This window comes from Epinephelus fuscoguttatus, linkage group LG23, assembly GCF_011397635.1.
Source record: "Epinephelus fuscoguttatus linkage group LG23, E.fuscoguttatus.final_Chr_v1".
In the NCBI taxonomy this organism is placed as follows: Eukaryota; Metazoa; Chordata; class Actinopteri; order Perciformes; family Serranidae; genus Epinephelus; species Epinephelus fuscoguttatus.
The window spans coordinates 25,600,405-25,620,474 of record NC_064774.1 but is presented as its reverse complement, the minus strand read 5'-3'; the positions used below and the strand labels follow the sequence as shown (position 1 = coordinate 25,620,474).

Below are 20,070 nucleotides of genomic sequence, written 5' to 3'. Positions count from 1 at the left end.
TACACGGACACATGCACACATACACACACTGGAACATACGACACACCCTCGCGTGCACACAAGCAGGAAGTTGCACGTTAGCACGCACTCCAAGATACAATATTGCCTTTATTATTTGCTGCACAAACTCAATATTCCTGCACGTTCAAGCACTTATAGTCTGAGGTCCTGTTAACACTCACCACAGAGGTGCTGTTAACATTCCAATAAGTAACAGGCCGACGGTATGTTCGAATTTAATAAGGTGAACGTGAAAATATATTCCTGCTACACATTTGTTCCAGAAAGCTTAAAGAAAACAAGGAGTCACAAAGTACATGCAGATATTTCTACTCCCCCTCTAATGGTTCCCCTGTGAGTTTTACACTCGCATGTTCAGACTCGGGGCCCCTCGTGTGCTTAACATGTTTGCTTTGAAAAAATGGAGCAAAAAGTCATGCAGCTCTTGTGCAAGACGATTTGTTTTATGAGAGGTTGCATAATTATTACTACTTTATAATTCACAATACTGGCGCAGGGTGAGTGGATCTGCAAATTCTGACCATCAGGCACTTAAGTGGAAGAAAAGGGCAGAATAACATTTGTCCTAATTGCAGGTAATTGTGAACATTTCTCATTTCTCTCAAAACTTTAGCTTGACAGTTCATTCTTGACCTTCGGAAAATCTTACGGGTAGTTATTTGAGAATATTGATAGTACTCTGTCTTCACAATAGATATAAAGGTAGAGCCAGTTAACTTACCTTAAACTGGAAAATGTGGAAAAAAGCTACCCTGGATTTAAAAAGATGATCATACCAGCACCCCAAAAGCTCAGTAATAATGCATTATATCTAATCTGAAAAGCTGAAGTAAAAGCTCAACATATCCATCATAATTTTATGTTAAAGAAATAGTTCAGCATTTTGGGAATATATTTATTTGATTTTATGCCAAGAGTTAGATGAGAAGACTGATTTTCCTATCGTGTCTGAGGTTAAATATGAGGTAGTCTCGCTCACCTGACCTTTCTCAAGAAAAGAAAGGTCTGGCTGGGTCAACTCTCACTTTAAAATTGGAGAAAAAAAACGCTCAGGCTGCTTGTATTTCTTTCAACCAATCACAGTCGTTCTGGGCGGTGCCACAGCAATCGTGTGCTTGCAAAAATATTGCCGGGGGGAAACAGGTTTTGGTGTAACACGCCCACAAAAATATCACCTACAGGACACGAACTATGGCAGAAAAATGGCTACATCCCCGCAAGATCAAACACCGCAAAAGTTAGTAAAGGACATATTGAAAACACAACCGGCGGTGGTAAGGCGGGACTTCAGCGGGTGGCTCGTTCCGCCCAGTGAGAGGCTGATCTATGCAGCAAACTTCTGCCCACTCAGACTAAATATGAGGGTACTGCCAACAGGTGGTTAGCACAAAAATTTAAATGTGGTAGTGTGGACTTGAGTCACAAATTTGATGACTTTAGCTCAGTTTGTCCTGTCCAATAAAGGCAAAAGCCATAAAAAATAATCTTTAAAAAAGAAAAAGACTTGCAACCTGACTCATACTTTAAGGCCAGTGCCTTGTGACTTCACTTGGACTTAACCATTCGGACTTGAAAATTCTTACCTTCCACCAAGCCCAAAGTTGACCAAGCATTTTATTTAAAAGTTTGCCACAAATCAATTAATTTCCCTTTATTTGACTTTGCTAATGTTAATACTGTTCATTCCCAGCAAGTGGACATAAGCCAAATCCACTTAGTTTGAACCAATCTGATAGCGTCCAGTGAAGTTATGGGAGACAACCATGAAGAACAAACATGTTAACGTTACTGAGTGCCAGTTGGGAAAATGATACCAAAGATATTTCTTTTCTCATACAAAAAATATGTGGTGGTTAACAAAGACTAAATTGTAGTATGTATAATGTGTGAGTTAAAGACCAAGACGCAAAAACTTTCAACTGTGCTCAACATTTTAAGTAGCGTTAGCACAGTGAATGGCTATTAACAAAGTTAGCGAGCTAATGCTTACTAACGTTAGCTTAACAGCTAAGTAACTTTTTATCAAATAAATGCAGATTTTAAAAAGCATTCATGATTTTTGTAAATACAGTATTGGCATTACATGTATTTAAGAGCACATTGTGACTTCTTTAGGACTCAAAACAAAGCCAGGCTAGCTATTTCACATTAGTTCAACTCTTTGTGTTAACCTAAGTAAGCTAGCCGCTGGCTGTAGCCTGTAGCTAGTGATACCAATGTTAGCATCTAACTCTCAGCAAAAAGGCAAATATTTACCAAAATGTTATACTATTGCTTTAGCACATACTTACATAAATGTAATATGTTTCATCAACAGGATATAATCAACTTAACTGCCTTTTCAAAAAAGAATTCCCAAAATTGTTTTGACTCTTTTGCATGAAGACTATCTGGAGAGGAAGTAACAGGTTCTCATTCGGGCTGGGACTAAGATTGGGCTCTATTTAGAGGAGATGGAGGAAGAACATTATCTTACAGTGTGTGTCTGTGTTTGCGTGCACGCTTGCATGTGTATGTTATGGGTGTGTTTCCGTCGCTCTAGGCCTTTCAGGGTCCCAGAGATAATGTGGAATTCATGGGAGGAATGCCGCACAGGGCTTCCTTCCTGTCACCTGACTCCATCACTTCCTGTGTTTGGCTTCCTGCGTCTGGACCTCTAAGGAGAAGGGCAGGACCACGACTCAGGGTCTGTTTCAGAACTTGGGGTCTCCTGGGTGATGGAGGAGCTTGACTGTGCCCCCCGCTGGGTTAAGCAGGCCGAATGCAGATAATGTCAAAACAAATGCCTAACATTATGAAAAGCCCACATCTGGTAACAAAGCTGTTGATATTCTTCCACCTGACTGCTGATTTTAGTCATTAGAAAATTAACTAGAGCAAATTAATGGAGGCAAGGGTTCAAATAAAATGGATTAAACAAAGAAAGATGCAAGAGAAAAGACAGGAGAATGGCCCATAAAGCAGAGAAGGGACAGATGTAGAACAATAAGAGAGGCAGTAAAGTGAACGAAAGACGGAGAAAGAGAGAGGTGATGGCAGGATCCATATGGGGCCTCTTGGTTTTTGGGCAGCAAGGGGAGACATGCCAGGTAATGGCTTCCAGACACACACACACACACACACACACACACACACACACACACACACACACACATACACACCCTAATTCGATTTGGAAATCTGACAGAACAAGGAGACTGAGTGTATGGAGATGTGTGTGTGTGTGTGTGTATATACCAGAGGCCTTTTCTTTCGACTCACTCAAGAGGTCTGACTTCCTCTGCCCATTGGGAGTGGGGCCAGCTAGTCTCAGTGTGTGTGTGTTTGAAGGCACTGGGGGTTAATGTATGCTTTCAATCACGGCTCTAGTGGGGAGAAATCAGATCCCTGCAGCATCGATGTGGACCTCAAGATCCACACATACAAAATGACACACACACACACACACACACACACACACACACATACAGCAAAAGAAAATACATTTTGGGTAAGAGTGCAGCAAATGCATTTATCTACAGTTTAACTATTAAACTGAAATCTTTGCAAAAAAAGCAAAGAATTTGCATTTTAAAAAAATAGAGCAGTGGAATAAAGTTCATCATTTGTGTTAGGTTGACTGAATACACCTGGCTGCTTCCTGCTTTTGTCTGCAAAGTTAGAAAGTGTGCATAAAGGTTATGAAAAGGTTAAGGGAGCAGCTATAGTAACATGGAAAGTAAAGGGATAAAGACAAAGACGTGGAGGGAGACAAAGAAAGAAAAACAATTCAAACAAAGCAAAGGCATGTGAAGAGAATTTAATAGGGGAGGAGATGAAAAGAGGAGCAACGAGGAAGACAGGAAGCGATAATTAAACAGAGGAAGGACAGATATGGAGGAGTGGGAGGGGACAGAGAGGGCAAGATGACTTAACTGGGATTCACTGCTTGCTCAGGAATACTCCACCCTCACTCTCCAACACACACATACTACATTTTCCCAGTGAGGTAAATCCCCCAGCATTCCCCCCATATGTGCTGTCACAGCCCTCCCACTCCTGCAACTCGTGTGTGTATGTTTGTGTGTGAGTGTGTGTGTGTCACTACTTTTCTCTGACATTCCTGCGCAGAGCAGAGAGGCGGCAAGTTCGGCTGCAGAGAGACAGAACTACAAATCCAACTCAGAATTTCATTAGGAGAGGTGTGGATTTTCTTTGAGAAGAAAAGAAGAAAAATCATTGTGATTCCAATTTTGGGAAACCTGCCTGCGAGTCAGCTGGGAAGTCTTACATTTTGAACAAGGGATTTCTAGAGAGCATCCTCCTGTATCCAGTCACAGTTTCCTCCTGTTCTTCTCTACATCTTCCTCCCAGGAGACGGGCTCCAAACTTTGGATTGCAGAGTTTGGGAATATTTTTGGAGAGGCAAAAAAGGACAAGGGCATAGTGTTGCAGCAGCATACAAAGAGGTGAGTTAACACTCAGGGAAAAAAATTGCACGTAATAATTGTTTATGGCGTGTAGCTCTTGTTCCTGTGGAGTTCAAATGCATTTTTATGAGCAGTTCTAGACAAAAGCATCCATCAAAAGTTGTATTGTCTGCAGACTTTTAAGTTGTCTCTTAGTTTCTAAACTATAAACTTGCAATTGCATTGATAGTTCTGTTACAAACTGTCAAAGACAAAGATGATAATGAGCACTAATAAAGCCTGTCTTGCTGGTATATCTGCCATACTACAAAGTGAGAGAGCTCTATTGGTAATGGTGCATTAAAGTGAAGTGTGTTGCACAATCCGTCCGTAATGTAACGTCTCAAGGGAGTCAGAGTTGCTTGTTCTGCTTATCCCCTGCTAGACTAGGTCATGCGCCTGAGAAACAGAGAGAGAAGAAAAGACTTGTGGGGCACGGGTAGTTTAAATCGTCCACTGCACATTGATTACAAAGAGATGATGGGATGAAAGAGGAAAAAGGAAGAAGAAGAAAAAAAGTATGTGCATTAGAGATGAGTTTCATTGTCTCTCTGTTTTTATCATCAAATAGCAAGGACAGACGCTGGCCAGTGATGCACACATGCACGTTCAAATGTTTCAGGCACATGCTTGAATAAATGCACACAGATGTTGCATGCATGTACGCAAAGAAGGGATGTCAAACTAACTTACGTTCTCTTTCTTTCTCTCACTTTCTCAATCACAAACACACACACGCTCACAGAAAGAGATTTAAACAAACACAGCTTTGTTTGATTGCGCTCATCTGTTTAGTTTGCTCTTGGCTCAGATCACAGACTGATCCAATGATTCCCAGCAGCGTTGCAATACAACACACACACACACACACACACACACACACACACACACACACACACACACACAACTGCACAATACTGCATACACACACTCATATATATAGTTGAAACAGTAGATACATGCCATGTCTTTCTCTCATGTTTCAGGCAAATACATTTTGCTATTCTCTCGTCCTCCATAATAGATTTTTTTGTCACATCTACTTTTCTTGTGCACAACACTCATCAACTTAATTAAAACAGATTCTCTTACTTGTCCATTCTCACATCATGGTCATATAGCATTTACATATATTTGGTTTTTAATTGGCAGACATTCTGATTCATAAATGTACACCTGAAAGCCTCCTAGAGGTTATGGTATATAGTATATAGTATATATTATAGGCAGTTACAGTAGCAGCTGGGAGCTAGAAGTTCAAGTGTGCTGCAATAGTTGGGGTGTGTCTTCTTCACTTCCTCCTTGGTTGAAAAATATCTTTAGCGTGTCCAAAATTTCTCCCAGTTCACTAGCAAGTGCACTGTATTTATTTTTACATTATTGTATCTGGAAGCCATAAAGCAGAAAGTTCCTCATGAATAAATTTATATGCATTATGTTTTTGTGTTTCTCCATAGGCCCTGGCTCCTGTAAAGATGGCTGACGTGGTGCAGCCAGACCCCGACAGCTTGCAGATACCCGGTGAGATGCACATACAGTACTGTACAGTTTATACACAGGCTTCATTACCATGGCAACCTGGTCAAAATGACTCACTTCTCTCTCCCTCTTTATCTTCTGGAGCGCGAACATGCTGACCTTTCCATGTCCCTCTCCCACTCGGGAATATTACTCACATCACATTCCAGTGACATTCCACTCATTCCAGTTCATTAGAAATGTCCACTCTCACATCCAGAGAGCTTCAGGTCAAGTGCATGAAAAATAAGGTGTTGTCTGCATATGTGCATGTATGCTGGCATCAGCAGTTGATGACAGTCCAGTAATGTCTCTTTCCTTGTGATAAGAGAGTTTTCACATGGCTGCATATCACTTCAAACACAGATCTTTTTGGCTTGTCTGTCCATTTTCCGGTGGAGTACGTGTGGCGCTTTTCCAATGTTGAAACTTGTCTATAATGAGATTTTAATAGGTAGCTACCACTGCGTGTAGTTACATTTCTCTTTCCCTTCTTCTCCACTAATTCCCAGGTGATAATTTATCAGCCCCTTCATCGCCTGCCACAGCTAGGAATGACTGCAGCATCACACCCCTCACTCCCTCCCCCTCCCCGGTAACTATGCACACACACACACACACACACACACACACACACACACATTCACCACAAACACTCCTACACACCCTTTCCACTTACTTATTTTCTTTATATAAAGCTGCTAAACACGACCTGTAAACCCACATCCACTTCTCACTGTTATTAGTGGTTTATAATAACACTTAACTCTGAGATTAAAGTGAAGTGTAGACTTAAAGCAAGTACGCAGTGAAGACTACAATCTGTGTTGAAGAAATATCCACACTTCGGCACTAAAGGAGTAGAGGAAAGAAGATTTCCAAGCCTGCTAATTCTACGCTGTTTCCACTCATAGAAGGTAGTTATCACTGAAATGTAAGAATCACTTATTTTAAGTCCCACCCATGCTTCCCCTGAGAGTCAGAGCCATGTTTGCAGCTCTGTGAGGCTATACTTAAGCACGGCGGTGATTTGTGCTAAAAGTTAGCATGCTTAAAGTGACATGCTGATGTTTAGCAGGTATGCTTTTCATGTTCTTAGTTCAGCAAGTTAACATGCTTATATTGTCTATTCAGCAATAAACAGCTGAGGGTAAAGGGAATATCAGTCATAAAGCAGAATATACTGTAGGACAAATTAAATTTTTGACCTGATGACAGTGCTAGAAGTTCAACATACCTCATACAATGGTATGATAAATATGATATCTTGTGAAAATGCACAATGGTTCCTATGCTATCTAACAAATAAGCACCTCACCTATTATGGCGTCACATTACGTACTTATGTGAAGTTACACAGGTAAGTTAGTCAAGTAAAGGTACTTGGGTCAAGTTTAGGAAAGTTCATTTGTGTAGGTTAGGTTAAGGAAAAGAATTGCGGTGTCGGTGGCATGGTGGGTGGTACCGGTGCCCCAAGTGCGGAGGTGTTGCTGCCACTCTCTCTCTGTCTCCCCATTTCACTCTCTGCCCTGTCATTAAAGGCAAAAAAAAAGCCCACAAAAATAATCTAAAAAAAAAAAAAAGGAAAAGAAACATGTTTGGGAGTCGTCACGTTTTGTACTTACGGTAAAGTTATGTACTTAACGTAAAGATATGTAGGTTAGGTTTAGGCGTTGTCACACTACATACTTAACATAAAATTAGATAGGTTAGGTTTAGGCAAGTAAAGTTACGGAGTGTAGGTTTAGGAAAAGAAACATGGTGACGACCTACCTTAAAATGACTCAAAGTTCACTTGGTTTCACACGGGACATGAACACTAGTCTCCTGGGGGGAAGTCCTTTGTTTGACACAACCACGACCCCAACCTACCTCTGCGAAATTTCACTTTTAATACTATTCCCCTTTGTATTCCATTCAGCACATATGCCGCATGATTGGAGCCTTCTTGATTATGTGGGTTACACGTGAAGTCTGGTGTATTGCTTTGTACAGTGCATGAAAACAGGTTAAAAATAATCAATCATCACCACTATTTGTGGGCTACAATTCAGACTGAGGGAGACATGAGTTTCTGCACCAATTTTCATGACAATCTATCCAATAGGAGTGATTATGGGGAGTCGTTCTCCCATCAGTATCAGCTACAACTCACACTAATCTTCCTCTCTCTCAGAGGGTGGAGGTCAGACCCAGGATGTCCTGTCCGTTCTCAGTTGTCGTGGCAATAGACTTTGGGACAACCTCGAGTGGCTACGCGTTCAGCTTCACACAGGACTCTGAAGCCATACACATGATGAAGTAAGAGTCTGCAACTATTGTCTTCAGTTCTATTCTATTATTTTCTATCCTTGACCTGACTCTACCTTTTTCCTCCAATCTATGAAGACGCTGGGAGGGTGGGGATCCAGGGGTGGCCAATCAGAAGAGCCCGACGTGTCTGCTGCTGACTCCTGATTTGCGGTTCCACAGTTTTGGGTTTGCAGCCCGGGACTTCTACCACGACCTGGACCCAGAGGAGGCCCGGCACTGGCTCTACTTTGATAAGTTCAAGATGAAGATCCACAGCACAAGTGTAAGAGGGATCAGGATGGGAAAGGTGGAGTAGACAGGAAGTGGGGACAAAAAGGCAATTTTACATAATACATACAAACTTAAAGGGTCAGTTTTATACATCTGGATCAGGTTGCATTGTGGGTAGTGTAGGATCCAGTGTTTTTGGAACTAGAACAATACAAAGGATCAAAAATCAGGATATCTTGGCTTGTGCTGCTTCCATTTTGACCATTGTCTTTAGAAACTCTCTCACAAGTCTCCCAACTTTAAGAAAGTACAGTGTAAAATGAAGTATCCCCTTTAAGGCTTTAAGCATCAGCAAGACAACTTGCTTTTGCCTTAGTGTTTCAGCTGTTAAAGCTGTGTTTGCTACAGGACCTCACCATGGAGACGGAGCTGGAGGCGGTCAACGGTCTGAGGGTCAGGGCCATTGAGGTGTTTGCTCACGCTCTGCATTTCTTCAGGGAACATGCTCTAAAGGTGCACTTTAAAGCCACAGTTTATGATTGCAGTATAGTGCCTCTTGGTGGACATCTCTATACAGTGTTCACATATACGTGTGTGATTTTTATTAATATGGTTTATATGTATAAACCTTCACTTTGCAAACCAAAGTTGCTGCACTGTAGTTCATAAAGTGAGTATGATTTTGAGTGTTTTACCAAAGAAAGTGTTTCTCTGATTCTGTTTTAGGAGGTGAAGGATCAGTCATCATCAGTGCTGGAGGGAGAGGACATCAGATGGGTAATCACTGTCCCTGCTGTGTGGAGACAACCTGCCAAACAGTTTATGAGAGAGGCTGCATACCTGGTAGGAACACAAACTATTCTGCAATTAAAAGAAGACATTACCTAAGTCTGGGAGGGTTTATGTTTAATACATGTTTAATACATCAATACATTCACACATCCACTTACATTATGTATACAACTCAAGTCTTCTAGATACATACACATGTGCACACACACGTCGGGAATGATGGTAGACTGTGTGTGTGTGTGTGTGTGTGTGTGTGTGTGTGTGTGTGTGTGTGTGTGTGTGTGAGTGACAGAGAAAGAGGAAGAACAACAGGGAGATGGAAAGAAAGGCAGTGTATGAAGCATGAGATAAAGCCTGCCCAATTAATGTTCCCATGGAAGATCCACACACACACACATACACACACACATAGAGATCATCACGCTGCACTTTTGCCTCTATCCTCCCTGTGTGTCTTCCCACCAATACACACACACCATACGTGTCACAATGACTTGTAGGAAGTGTGCGTACATGGACAGGAATGCAGGGGTTCCTATCACAATACACATCACTGAGAGTGGACTCACACATGTGTGTGCTTGGGCAGTACATATGCAGTGGTCCATGGGAAAAACTGTGTCAACCTTTTACTTGAATGTCAACACTTTCCTGATTCCTGTTCTCTCTCTTTTCAATGTTCTCATTTTTACACACACACACGTAAATTTGTTCACCAGTATCTCTCATCTGCCCTTCACTCACCACGGTACATAAATAAATAGCCTAATGCATACACACTTTCAAATGCAACACTGACATATATGCACATACACCCTGCGCTGGCTCCCGGCTTGAGGCCGTCGGGGTGTGTGTGCTTCCTGCTGGTGATGATGTCATCACAAGTGAACAATGAGGGAGACCGGCGTACAAACACAGGAAGTGGTATCCAGACCCCCGCCCTGCACACACACACATCATTCCAACCACTCAACTTTACACCCAATACATCAAGGCTAATGCTTATATACCAGCTCTCTGCTCCTAATGGCACTCAGCGTATGTATAAACAGACCAAAGCAGTGTCTATATGCATGTCTAAAAGCATGGTGGATTTTTGAAAACTGCTTTTTTCAGTACAAGTATGTCTCTCTTTTTTCTTTCTCTTGCTCAGCCCCCAGATATCTCAATACAATCAAGAGCTTTGCGGGATAATAAAATTCTGCTCGTAAATTTTTCTCTCCCTCTCTGTCGGTCTTTTCTCCTCCAGGCTGGTCTGGTATCTCCAGACTGTCCTGAGCAGCTCCTCATCGCTCTTGAACCTGAAGCAGCGTCAATTTACTGCCGTAAGCTCCGCCTCCACCAGGTGCTTGACCTGAGCTTGCAACCAATCACAAATGGCTTTGATCCGGAGGGGTCGCGGCCCTTCGACTCAAGCTTCAGACAAGGTAGTGAAGAGAGAGTGTGGGTCTATGTGTGTGTGTGTGTGTGTGTGTGTGTGTGTTTTCTTGTAGACTTTGTCATTAGCATAAGCATGAAACCACACTGTGTTCCTGGAAATGTTGTTGTTGGGTTTCACTCAGGGATTGTGGTCTATGCAAAGGACAGAGTGGGTTTGTGTGTGTGAGAGAAAGAGATCTGACTTCAGATACTACTTGCGGTTTTCCCTCAGATGACTTTGCAGTTGTTTATGTGTGTCTGTGTGTTTGTGGATGGGGGGGGCACACTTACAAATGACACTGGAGACGCCATATGTGTCATGTAGAGTGGACAAACTACTTTTGATATGAAAACATTTTTCTAGATGGTGACGTTTTCTGTATCTTTTATGTTTTTGTAAATCTGGCTTTTCAGTTCACTATTGCGAAGTGGGAGAAGTTATTTCGGGCATCCGGGGTTTATTTTCTGCAAAAACAATAATAGGTGGCTGGCAGAGGGAGCATAGTTTGGGCATGTAACTTTACTGGTTGAATCAATCAGTCAGCAGAGGGGAAGCTGTGTTCCAAAATCTGGTTCTTTCACCAGAAAAGTCAAAGGTACAAACCTTTGTACATAAAACGTTAGAACAAAACTATGACTCCTACAGTGAAATGGGCTTGAAAGTTTGTTGCATGTGCAACTTAAGGTGAGACTCATTTTACTTATTTGCTGATGCCTTGATTTGAGCATCTGACTGGTTTTGTTGATTTGGTTGAAGTTGATTTGGCAAACTTGTAAGCAGACAGTTCCCCTTTTGCATATTCAGAAGATGCCATTCATTTGAGGTTGAGTCTCTGGCCATCCAAATAGTGTAATTTTAATATTCACTCACTTTTTAGCTCTGTTTTCGACCTCACTCTTAAGGGAAATGTCTGGCTCTGCTCTAATCTGTATGTTACCTGTCTGTCATTTGGTGCTAGGCAGGTTGTCAGAGCTTATTTGCCTGCAGAAAATAGTAGCCTATTGAGCATGAAATTTACGCTGATGAGAACAGTGAGAGTGAACCGAAACAGTTAGGTTCCAGGCCAGACACCAAAACAATAATGAAAGATGCTAAAACTCTCCATAGAGCTGCAGAGCTGGGTGATAATTCTCTGTGGGTTTGGGTGTCAAGAGAGTTTTTTAAAGACCTCCTCTAGTGGAAAATCAAGTTTTTAACCTTGTTAACATGTCCATTTTATATTCTACAAAACATATCATGAGCAAAATAAGCAGTCAATGCCATGGCTGAGCATTTCCACCTCAGAACGACAGTGTACCAATGCCTCAAAAACATGGATTCTGACTTCCAGGGCTTGTTACATCACAAACCAAAGGAACCGGTCCTCTGAACTAGTACAGTTAGGCTTTCCATATCATTAGCATAACGCTACAGCAAAACAAGGGCTATCAGAGGAGAAGTAGGTATAGCTCTGTACTGGTATTTTGCAAGTTACATTTCTCTTTCTCCTAAACTTATCAAAGCTCACGATTGGGAACAAGGTTTATCTAACATTAGCAACATATTATTAGCTGTTTGATAACATAGTCAAGTTTAAGAACTTTATCTGCTGTTAACAAGCAGAGGTTTGCCAATTAGTTAGTATTAGTTATTAGTTAGCCAAAGCAAGTTCACTAAAGCTGCAGGGAAGTGTGTGAGGATGAAGCTAATATGCATATTCATAGATCTGTGCAATGTGCGCGTACAAAATGAGGCCAAAGTGAAGAGTTGCATCTTAGCCATTTTAAAGCATTTAGGGATATAAATATGTAAATATGTAGTTTTGATGAACAGAGATGAATTTATTCAAATGCCTGGAGAGGAGTTTTACATTACACATAGTCATTTGACCCACTGTTGATATAAATGTATTGAATAGTGCAGCTTTAAAAGAAAACTTTACAAATCCAAATTTACAGTGAGGAGAAATTCTTCCACAACAATCAACTCTTTTCACTTTGCAACTCTATATCATCCCAATCAAAATACAAGGACAAAGGTGACTACTTTTAAAAGAAAGTGTAGTTGTTGACTGTGCAAAAACATGGCTGTCATATTGTCACAACTCTACATTAAAGCTGCATTGAAAACATTTGTGTTTGCAACAGCTACAGGAAAATACTACTAAAACACAGCAAAGGAACAAAGAGCGATTTCAGGCCGGGGAAAAAGGAGATTGATGTATAATTCAGGGAACGAACATGCCGTCCAAAATCCCCTGCACAGGCCCACTTATACATATGCAGTCAGTGACACACACATGCACACAAAGAACGTTCACACGCACAACGACACACACTAAACACAGGATATTGTAATTGGAACAAGGTGCAGCGAGACTATGATCTCACCCCCTCCCGGCCTGTCATTCTCCCTCTCCTTCGCTCACATTCATTTTTCTTTCTTTTCCCTCTGTCGTTCTAGCATTTCCTCCCCGTCTAACTTTCTTTTGCCAGGTTGTACACTCTGTAAGGACTCTGCAGACACACAGAAAGCTGCATAAACAGACATAACAGTATTTCCACACACACAAACACACACGCACACATCACGGTCATGGTTTTTACTATCTTTAGCTTTTATTCCACCTCATTTCGTCTCCAAAGATAGCACAGGGGAGTCATTAGTGCACGCGCACACACACACACACACACACACACACACACACACACACACACACACACACACAAATACACACAAATACACACATACATTTTCTTTTCTGCTGTTTCATGTAAATGGTTTCCAGACTTGCATTTCATCCATCACCCCCATACAAAGACACACACACACACACACACACACACACACACACAGACGCACATACATTACCTCCTGCGTCATCCAGTCTTAAAACAACTGTAAGAGTATTTGCCTCAAAGACAATGTAGTCATTGTTTTTCTTGCCTTCTTTCTTTCTTTCTTTCTTTCTTCCTTTCTTTCTTTCTTTCTTTACTTATCCTGCCACAAATCTCCTTTACCTTGCTCTTATTCTAATTATCGTGGTGTGTAGTACTCATGGGGTTTGAGGGAACCTAGTAAAAACCACTTTTACCTAAATTATATGAACACTTCACTCCAGGCTGTCAAACCTGTTACAACACACTCATACACTTACACATCAAGACCACAACCCTTTCAAAGAGTTTGGGTTTTTAAACACGAGAGACAAAATTTTTTTACCTCCACCATCCTCCTTTCGCTTCTTTGATCTGCAGTTATTTCTCATCTTAAAGTCATTATGTTTCACTTTATGGGTTCACTTGCATTTATGGGGGAGTACGAGTGTATCTGCTCTGTCAAACGGGATGACAGGTGTTTTGTATTTCTGTCAGCTGTGTTTGAGTGTGTTCTGTTTTTTTTGGCCTCCATCCATACTTTTAACCTGTCAGTCAAGCAGTTTGCATGTTGAGAGTGAAGAGGAAAGCTGAAATCTGAGAGTGTTTCCAACAAATTATTTCTGTCATGCAAAAACACTATGACTCTCATTTTGGTGTGTTTTTCTTTTTTTTCCTTCAATAGAAAGACTTTTAACTATTCAATGAATAAATGTCATGACCTCCAGGGTAACAAAACTTCTAAACTAAATTAAAGCTAAGTTAACATTCATCCTCATCAGGTTTTTGCAGTGAGCATTAGTTAAACACAAGCTAAAGTGTCTGACCCTGCAGCACGTTTATACAGACATACTAAAAAATGTGCACATGCTGGAAAAGCAGTGTACTGTGGTCAAAGGGGGTGATGACTCTCTGGGCTCACAGCTGGAGAGAGTCCATAAAAATTCTTGTCCAATTGTTGCATTTTGAAAAGGGGGGCCCAGAGCAATATTTCAGGGGGACTACAGCTCCTACTTGTGCCCCTGGGACGTAGAGGTCCTTGCTGTGCCCCTAAACAGGAGAACTTTGCTTTTTTTGCTTTTTTACAGTGTTTAACCATTATTTTTTGCTTCACTGTGACTTTTTGAACTTATTCTATGACATGAATACTTTCATTCAAGTGCGTGTGCAACTGAGATGAAATCCAAATATCGAAGGTATAAAAACTGAATTATGTTTTATGTTTGTTGCAGCGAGGGAGCAGCTGAGGCGATCCAGACACAGCAGGACCTTCCTGGTAGAGAGTGGAACTGGAGAGCTGTGGTCAGAGCTGCAGACTGGTGAGACTCTGTGTTCATGTTTGTGTGTGTGTGTGTGTGTGCAAGAGAGAAATGTCAGAGATATTGATGATATTGACTTTTAACCCCAGTTGGCTCACAAAAAGAAGCACACATACCTTCTCATTTCTACTAACCCTCAGTTTTCAGTACTGCATTCACTGTGTTCTTTTCAATTTCAGCGCGATAAAAGCTTTCACATTTTACCTACTATATCTGCACTGTTTGGGGACTGAGAATTTGAAAATTAAGTCCTAGTATTTTGAGAAAAAAAGTCTAAATATTTTAAGAACAAAGTCAGAATTTAAGAATGTGATAATTTTGCAAAAAGTGTTTAATATTATAAAAACGAAATCCTAATACTTTCTATAAAGTGCCAAGAAACAACTGGTCTGTCACTACCAAACTTTACTTTAAACTACCAAACACAGCTGTACTGACAGCCCCTGAGTGTATAACTCACAGTGTCCAGTTTTGCCTAAGATAATAAAATCCTGTGCCTGGAGAGTTAAACTCACCCAGTTCTGTGGCTTTTACACACAGCCTTTTCTCTCTGTTGAGCCATGACAACAATCTGAAGAGCCACGTGCCCCTGCTGACCCCTTCTGCTCCCTTTCCTGTCCACACACACACTCACACACAGGAAGGACCCAGCCCATGGGACTCTGTGCATCTGCACTGTAAATAAACCAGAGGAGTAGAAACTCTGATTTGTCCTCCTCCTCTTGCATTTTCTTCTCTCATCCTTCCTTCACATTCTTCATTTCTTGTTGATTTTTGTTGCTCGCACTTTTTCTCTCTCTCACTCACTAATTCGTGTTCAGGGTGTGGTCTGCTAAACTCGGGGTAACGAAGCCGAAACCAGCTCTTATCGCTGGATGTATCATAAACACACACGCTCGCAGTGGGAGCGCAGCAATCCCAGATGCCTGAGGGTTGTTTATGTTTGAGAGTCCGCTGGTTGAAGACTTTCAGGGGAAACACACACACACACACACACACACACACACACACACACACACACACACATTAGAAACATGACATTTAGACATTCCACACAAATGAAGACACATTATCATCTGCAATTTCCTCCTACAAATTTATGAGAAACATCATGTTCTTAAAGTGCCATGTGAAATATTTCCTGGCTCTTAAATCAAACTGATAAGTAAGTCTTCAAAAATAACAGATTTTATGAAAATGCTTAACATTCCCAGAACACTGCAGGAATTAAAACTGTGTGCGCTCTTTGTGTAGGTGACAGGTACATTGTTGCAGACTGCGGAGGCGGAACAGTTGACCTGACTGTCCATCAGATTGAGCAGCCACAGGGAACACTTAAAGAGCTCTACAAAGCTTCAGGTACAAACTTTCTCAATCTGCTGAAACACACACACACACAAAAAATCCTACAGTTTCCAAAGCTGTAGTTTTTCTTCCAGGTGGTCCGTATGGTGCGGTCGGAGTAGACCTGGCTTTCGAAGCCATGCTGTGCCAGATCTTCGGTGAGGACTTCATCCAGAGCTTCAAAGCCAAGCGGCCGGCGGCCTGGGTGGACCTCACCATTGCATTTGAGGCAAGGAAGCGGACGGCGGCGCCGGGCAGGGCCAACGCCCTCAACATCTCCCTGCCCTTCTCTTTCATCGACTACTATAAGAGACACAGGGGGCAGAGTGTGGAGGCCGCCCTGAGGAGGAGCAAGTGAGTGTTTGCTGGGAGAGGTGTGTGTGTATACTGTATGAGTGTGTGAGCCGTTCAATTAAACAATGTATTGATTTATCTGTAACATTAAAGATGAAAACTCTCCTCTGTGTTTGTGTGTGTGCCAGTATGAACATAGTGAAGTGGTCGTCCCAGGGGATGCTGCGGCTGACACAGGAAGCCATGAACGAGCTCTTCCAGCCCACCATCAGCAATATTGTCAAACACATTGGTGAGAAACATACAAAGACATGTGTACAGATTAGTGGAGCAGAGAATGGATTTTCATTGACTGAACAGCAACCTCTGGGGCTGAAAAATGAAGCGCAAGTGCCAAAAACTCCAATGCCTCAAACAGCCGCTTTGAGGCTGGCTCCAAAAGGCAACCAAGAGCTTGGAATGAGGTCACTTCCGATTTGACCATATTCCAATACAACAAGGTGTAAAAACCAAGACGTTGTTAGCATTAGCAGTTCTAGTGAGTTCAGGGTTGGTGAGGTTCCTCCAACTTTCTGAGTTGGAAATCTGACATCAGGGGGCGATCCAGCTTAAACATCGAATGGGAAGTCAGAAACTTCCCAGTACAAAAGGAACACACCATAAAATGCCCATCTTATCTCTATCTCTATCTCTTAACTCATCCGTTAAGATTTTTATTGAGGCTTAACGTTACGTATCATTACAGGCGTGGCCGCTTTAAGTGACAGGCTGTCTGCAAGGCGTTACCTCAGGCTCTCAGTCAGATCCACAGTCAACTCAGGTCACTTCTGGTTTCAAACTTCCAAAATGGCAACGGCCAAAATGCCAACCTCGAGGCTTCAAATTGGGACTCCACAAACCAATGGGTGACATCACGTTGGCTACATCCATTATTTTTATAGTCTATGGTTTTGACTCTCTCACATTGCCCAAACCTCTGACCTCACAGCATGATGCCAAAACTTTCCATTAAGAGAGCTACTTATGGGTGGTGTGAATCTAAATGGTACAAAAGGGCAAAAAAATACAACTTGGTGCTTTTCAAGTATAGCTCATACCAAGCAAAACAAACTGTAACTTTTTTCTAGGTGATGGTGACCTCACTGTTTGTTTTTTAAGCCTTGTTAAGACCACACTAAAGCAGAAATGTGGAGAGTGTCTGTTTTTAATCAGCCACATGCCAGTGGGGACTGGTTTTGTAGAGTCTGGCTTAGCTGGCATTTGTTGGATAACCAAAAGACAGAGGGTGGATGTATGAAACATCCAGCAGTAGCACACAGACAAACATACTTTGCTTATACACTCCATGAGATAAAACTATCCGATCATGCCTCTTTTTCTTCGCTGACAGAGGAGCTGATGGCAAAGCCAGAGGTCAGCGGGGTGCGTTTCCTCTTCCTGGTTGGTGGCTTTGCAGAGTCGCCCATGCTGCAGAAAGCAGTCCAGAGAGCACTCGGGCGGACGTGTCGCATCATCATCCCCCATGATGTCGGACTGACCATACTGAAAGGTGCCGTGCTCTTCGGGCTGGATCCCACTGTGGTGAGTGCTTAGGAACATCCGTTCCGTACTGGAGCAGCTCTTTGAAACATTCTAACAACCTCTTTCTCACAGGTCAGAGTGCGTCGATGCCCCCTGATCTATGGTGTTGGCGTCTTGAACCGGTTTGTGGAAGGACGCCACCCTCGTGACAAACTCCTCATCAAGGATGGTCGCGAGTGGTGCACCGACATCCTCGACCGCTTCGTCTGCGTGGACCAGTCAGTGGCTCTGGGTGAGGTAGTAAGGCGGAGCTACACACCTGCTCGTCTGGGCCAGCGGAAGATCATCATCAACATCTACTGCAGCGCGACGGACGATGTCACATACATCTCCGACCCTGGAGTCAGGAAGTGTGGGACGATAACTTTGGACCTACCAGAACCGTTACCAGTTCCAGGAGCAGTGGGAGGGGCAGTGGGAGGAGTAGTCCCAGAGCGAAGAGAGATCAGAACGACCATGCAGTTTGGGGACACAGAGATCAAAGTCACAGCCGTTGACGTCATGTCTAACCGCTCTGTCCGGGCTTCCATAGACTTCCTGTCTAACTGAGGAGGAGCAGGAAGTGGGGATGAGGATCGGAAATCACACAAAAAAACTGATTCTAGGGATGATAGATGTAGAGAAAGCGGTACTTTGGGAGTGGGCCACTTTTTTTTTTTTCTTTTTTTTTTTAGACTTTGCATTCTAAGAAGAAACTCACATCCTGTCATTCAGACATTTGGGCTCTACATTATTCATTAGAGTAGAAAAAGATCACAAGAGGAACATTTTTCTCCAGCCTTGTGGAGTACATACCCCATCAAAAAAGTGTTTCCTCAACTGAAGGGTAGGGCGCCCTCTTTGGACAAAAAAAGAAAAAGGTCCGGCCTCTAGATTGAGTGGCATATGTCATGTTACACCATGTAATGCTCTCACAGGCATTTCCTTCCCAGAACATGTTCAGTGGAAAACTGTATGGACTCTTTACAAGCTAATGCAAGCTGGGTACAGATCCCTGCTGCAACAGACACCTTCTATTAATGCAACCTGTCCAAGGTTTCAACTTTTGCATCATACTACCTAGTTATTATTCATCTAAATTGCTCAATATGAATTCTGTTCCCTCATATGATGAATTACACAAAGATATCTCACAAGTTCTGGTCCGATGCCTCATTTAAATCCTATCTCACTCTCCATTTATGAGATATTGATAGAACTACCTGGACTGCGGCTATGTTTCTCTAATGACTGTGATTGTGCGTGACCTAGTGGTCAAAGGGCAGAACTACAAGCAGAAAATCATGGATGCATCAAACACACCTGAAGATCCTTCACTAGGAAAGACTGTGACATCATTGCAGAGTTTGCATGTTTCTCATGAAGTACGTCACCACTCTCATTCAGGTGTAGTGTTTGGTATGTGTGGTGTTTAACACCTCAGGACAATTTTTCCCACAGGTTAAATGTGGGAAAAGAAGATGGTATCAAATATCGGTATTTTTTTTAGGTATTGTATCACTAAGAAATTCCTTTATCATGACAACACTGCAGTCTTCACTAGACGTTACAACAGGTCCATACATCTGAGCTATCACCATGGCAACTGAGTTATCTCCATCACCTGAGGGAGACACGCTAGTTGCAGTTAAAAGCTATAAAAGCTATATTTTGTCTGTCTGTCTGGTAATTTGATAAGTGAATGAGCTCCTGCTGGGGTTTTAACTTTGCCACCTTAACATACTGTGTTACATTACGGCCAACCTTTTTATATTTTGTATGCTGTAATAAACTGTATTCATGTCTATGTCTAACAACCACTGTACCATGTACAACACTTTAACCCAACCTTACTTTCTTACTGTGCAAGCTGCAAAATGCTACAAAGCATCATCCTTACATTATCCTAATTTTATGATCCATGGCCTTACATTTTACATTAAAATAAAAACTATTATATCATTGTTCCTACAGCA

General features: G+C 42.1%; 1 protein-coding gene across 1 annotated transcript; it reads left to right on the top strand.

The window, feature by feature from the left end:
* Positions 1-3,893: 3,893 nt before the first annotated feature.
* On the top strand, positions 3,894-19,911 carry hspa12b (heat shock protein 12B). Its single transcript, XM_049567775.1, has 14 exons — positions 3,894-4,469; positions 5,927-5,990; positions 6,500-6,582; positions 8,164-8,288; positions 8,376-8,562; positions 8,919-9,023; positions 9,237-9,353; positions 10,552-10,729; positions 14,810-14,896; positions 16,151-16,255; positions 16,336-16,594; positions 16,723-16,826; positions 17,925-18,115; positions 18,188-19,911. Exons 2-14 carry the CDS (start codon positions 5,945-5,947, stop codon positions 18,662-18,664), a joined length of 2,064 nt encoding a protein of 687 aa, XP_049423732.1. The 5' UTR covers positions 3,894-4,469; positions 5,927-5,944; the 3' UTR covers positions 18,665-19,911.
* Positions 19,912-20,070: the final 159 nt, after the last annotated feature.

Excerpts from the sequence above, each read along its gene's own strand:
- hspa12b (XM_049567775.1), top strand. The coding sequence starts at position 5,945 with ATGGCTGACGTGGTGCAGCCAGACCCCGACAGCTTGCAGATACCCG. Across the intron at positions 8,563-8,918 it reads TGAAGATCCACAGCACAAGT|GACCTCACCATGGAGACGGA; the intron begins GTAAGAGGGATC and ends TGTTTGCTACAG. Across the intron at positions 9,024-9,236 it reads TCAGGGAACATGCTCTAAAG|GAGGTGAAGGATCAGTCATC; the intron begins GTGCACTTTAAA and ends ATTCTGTTTTAG.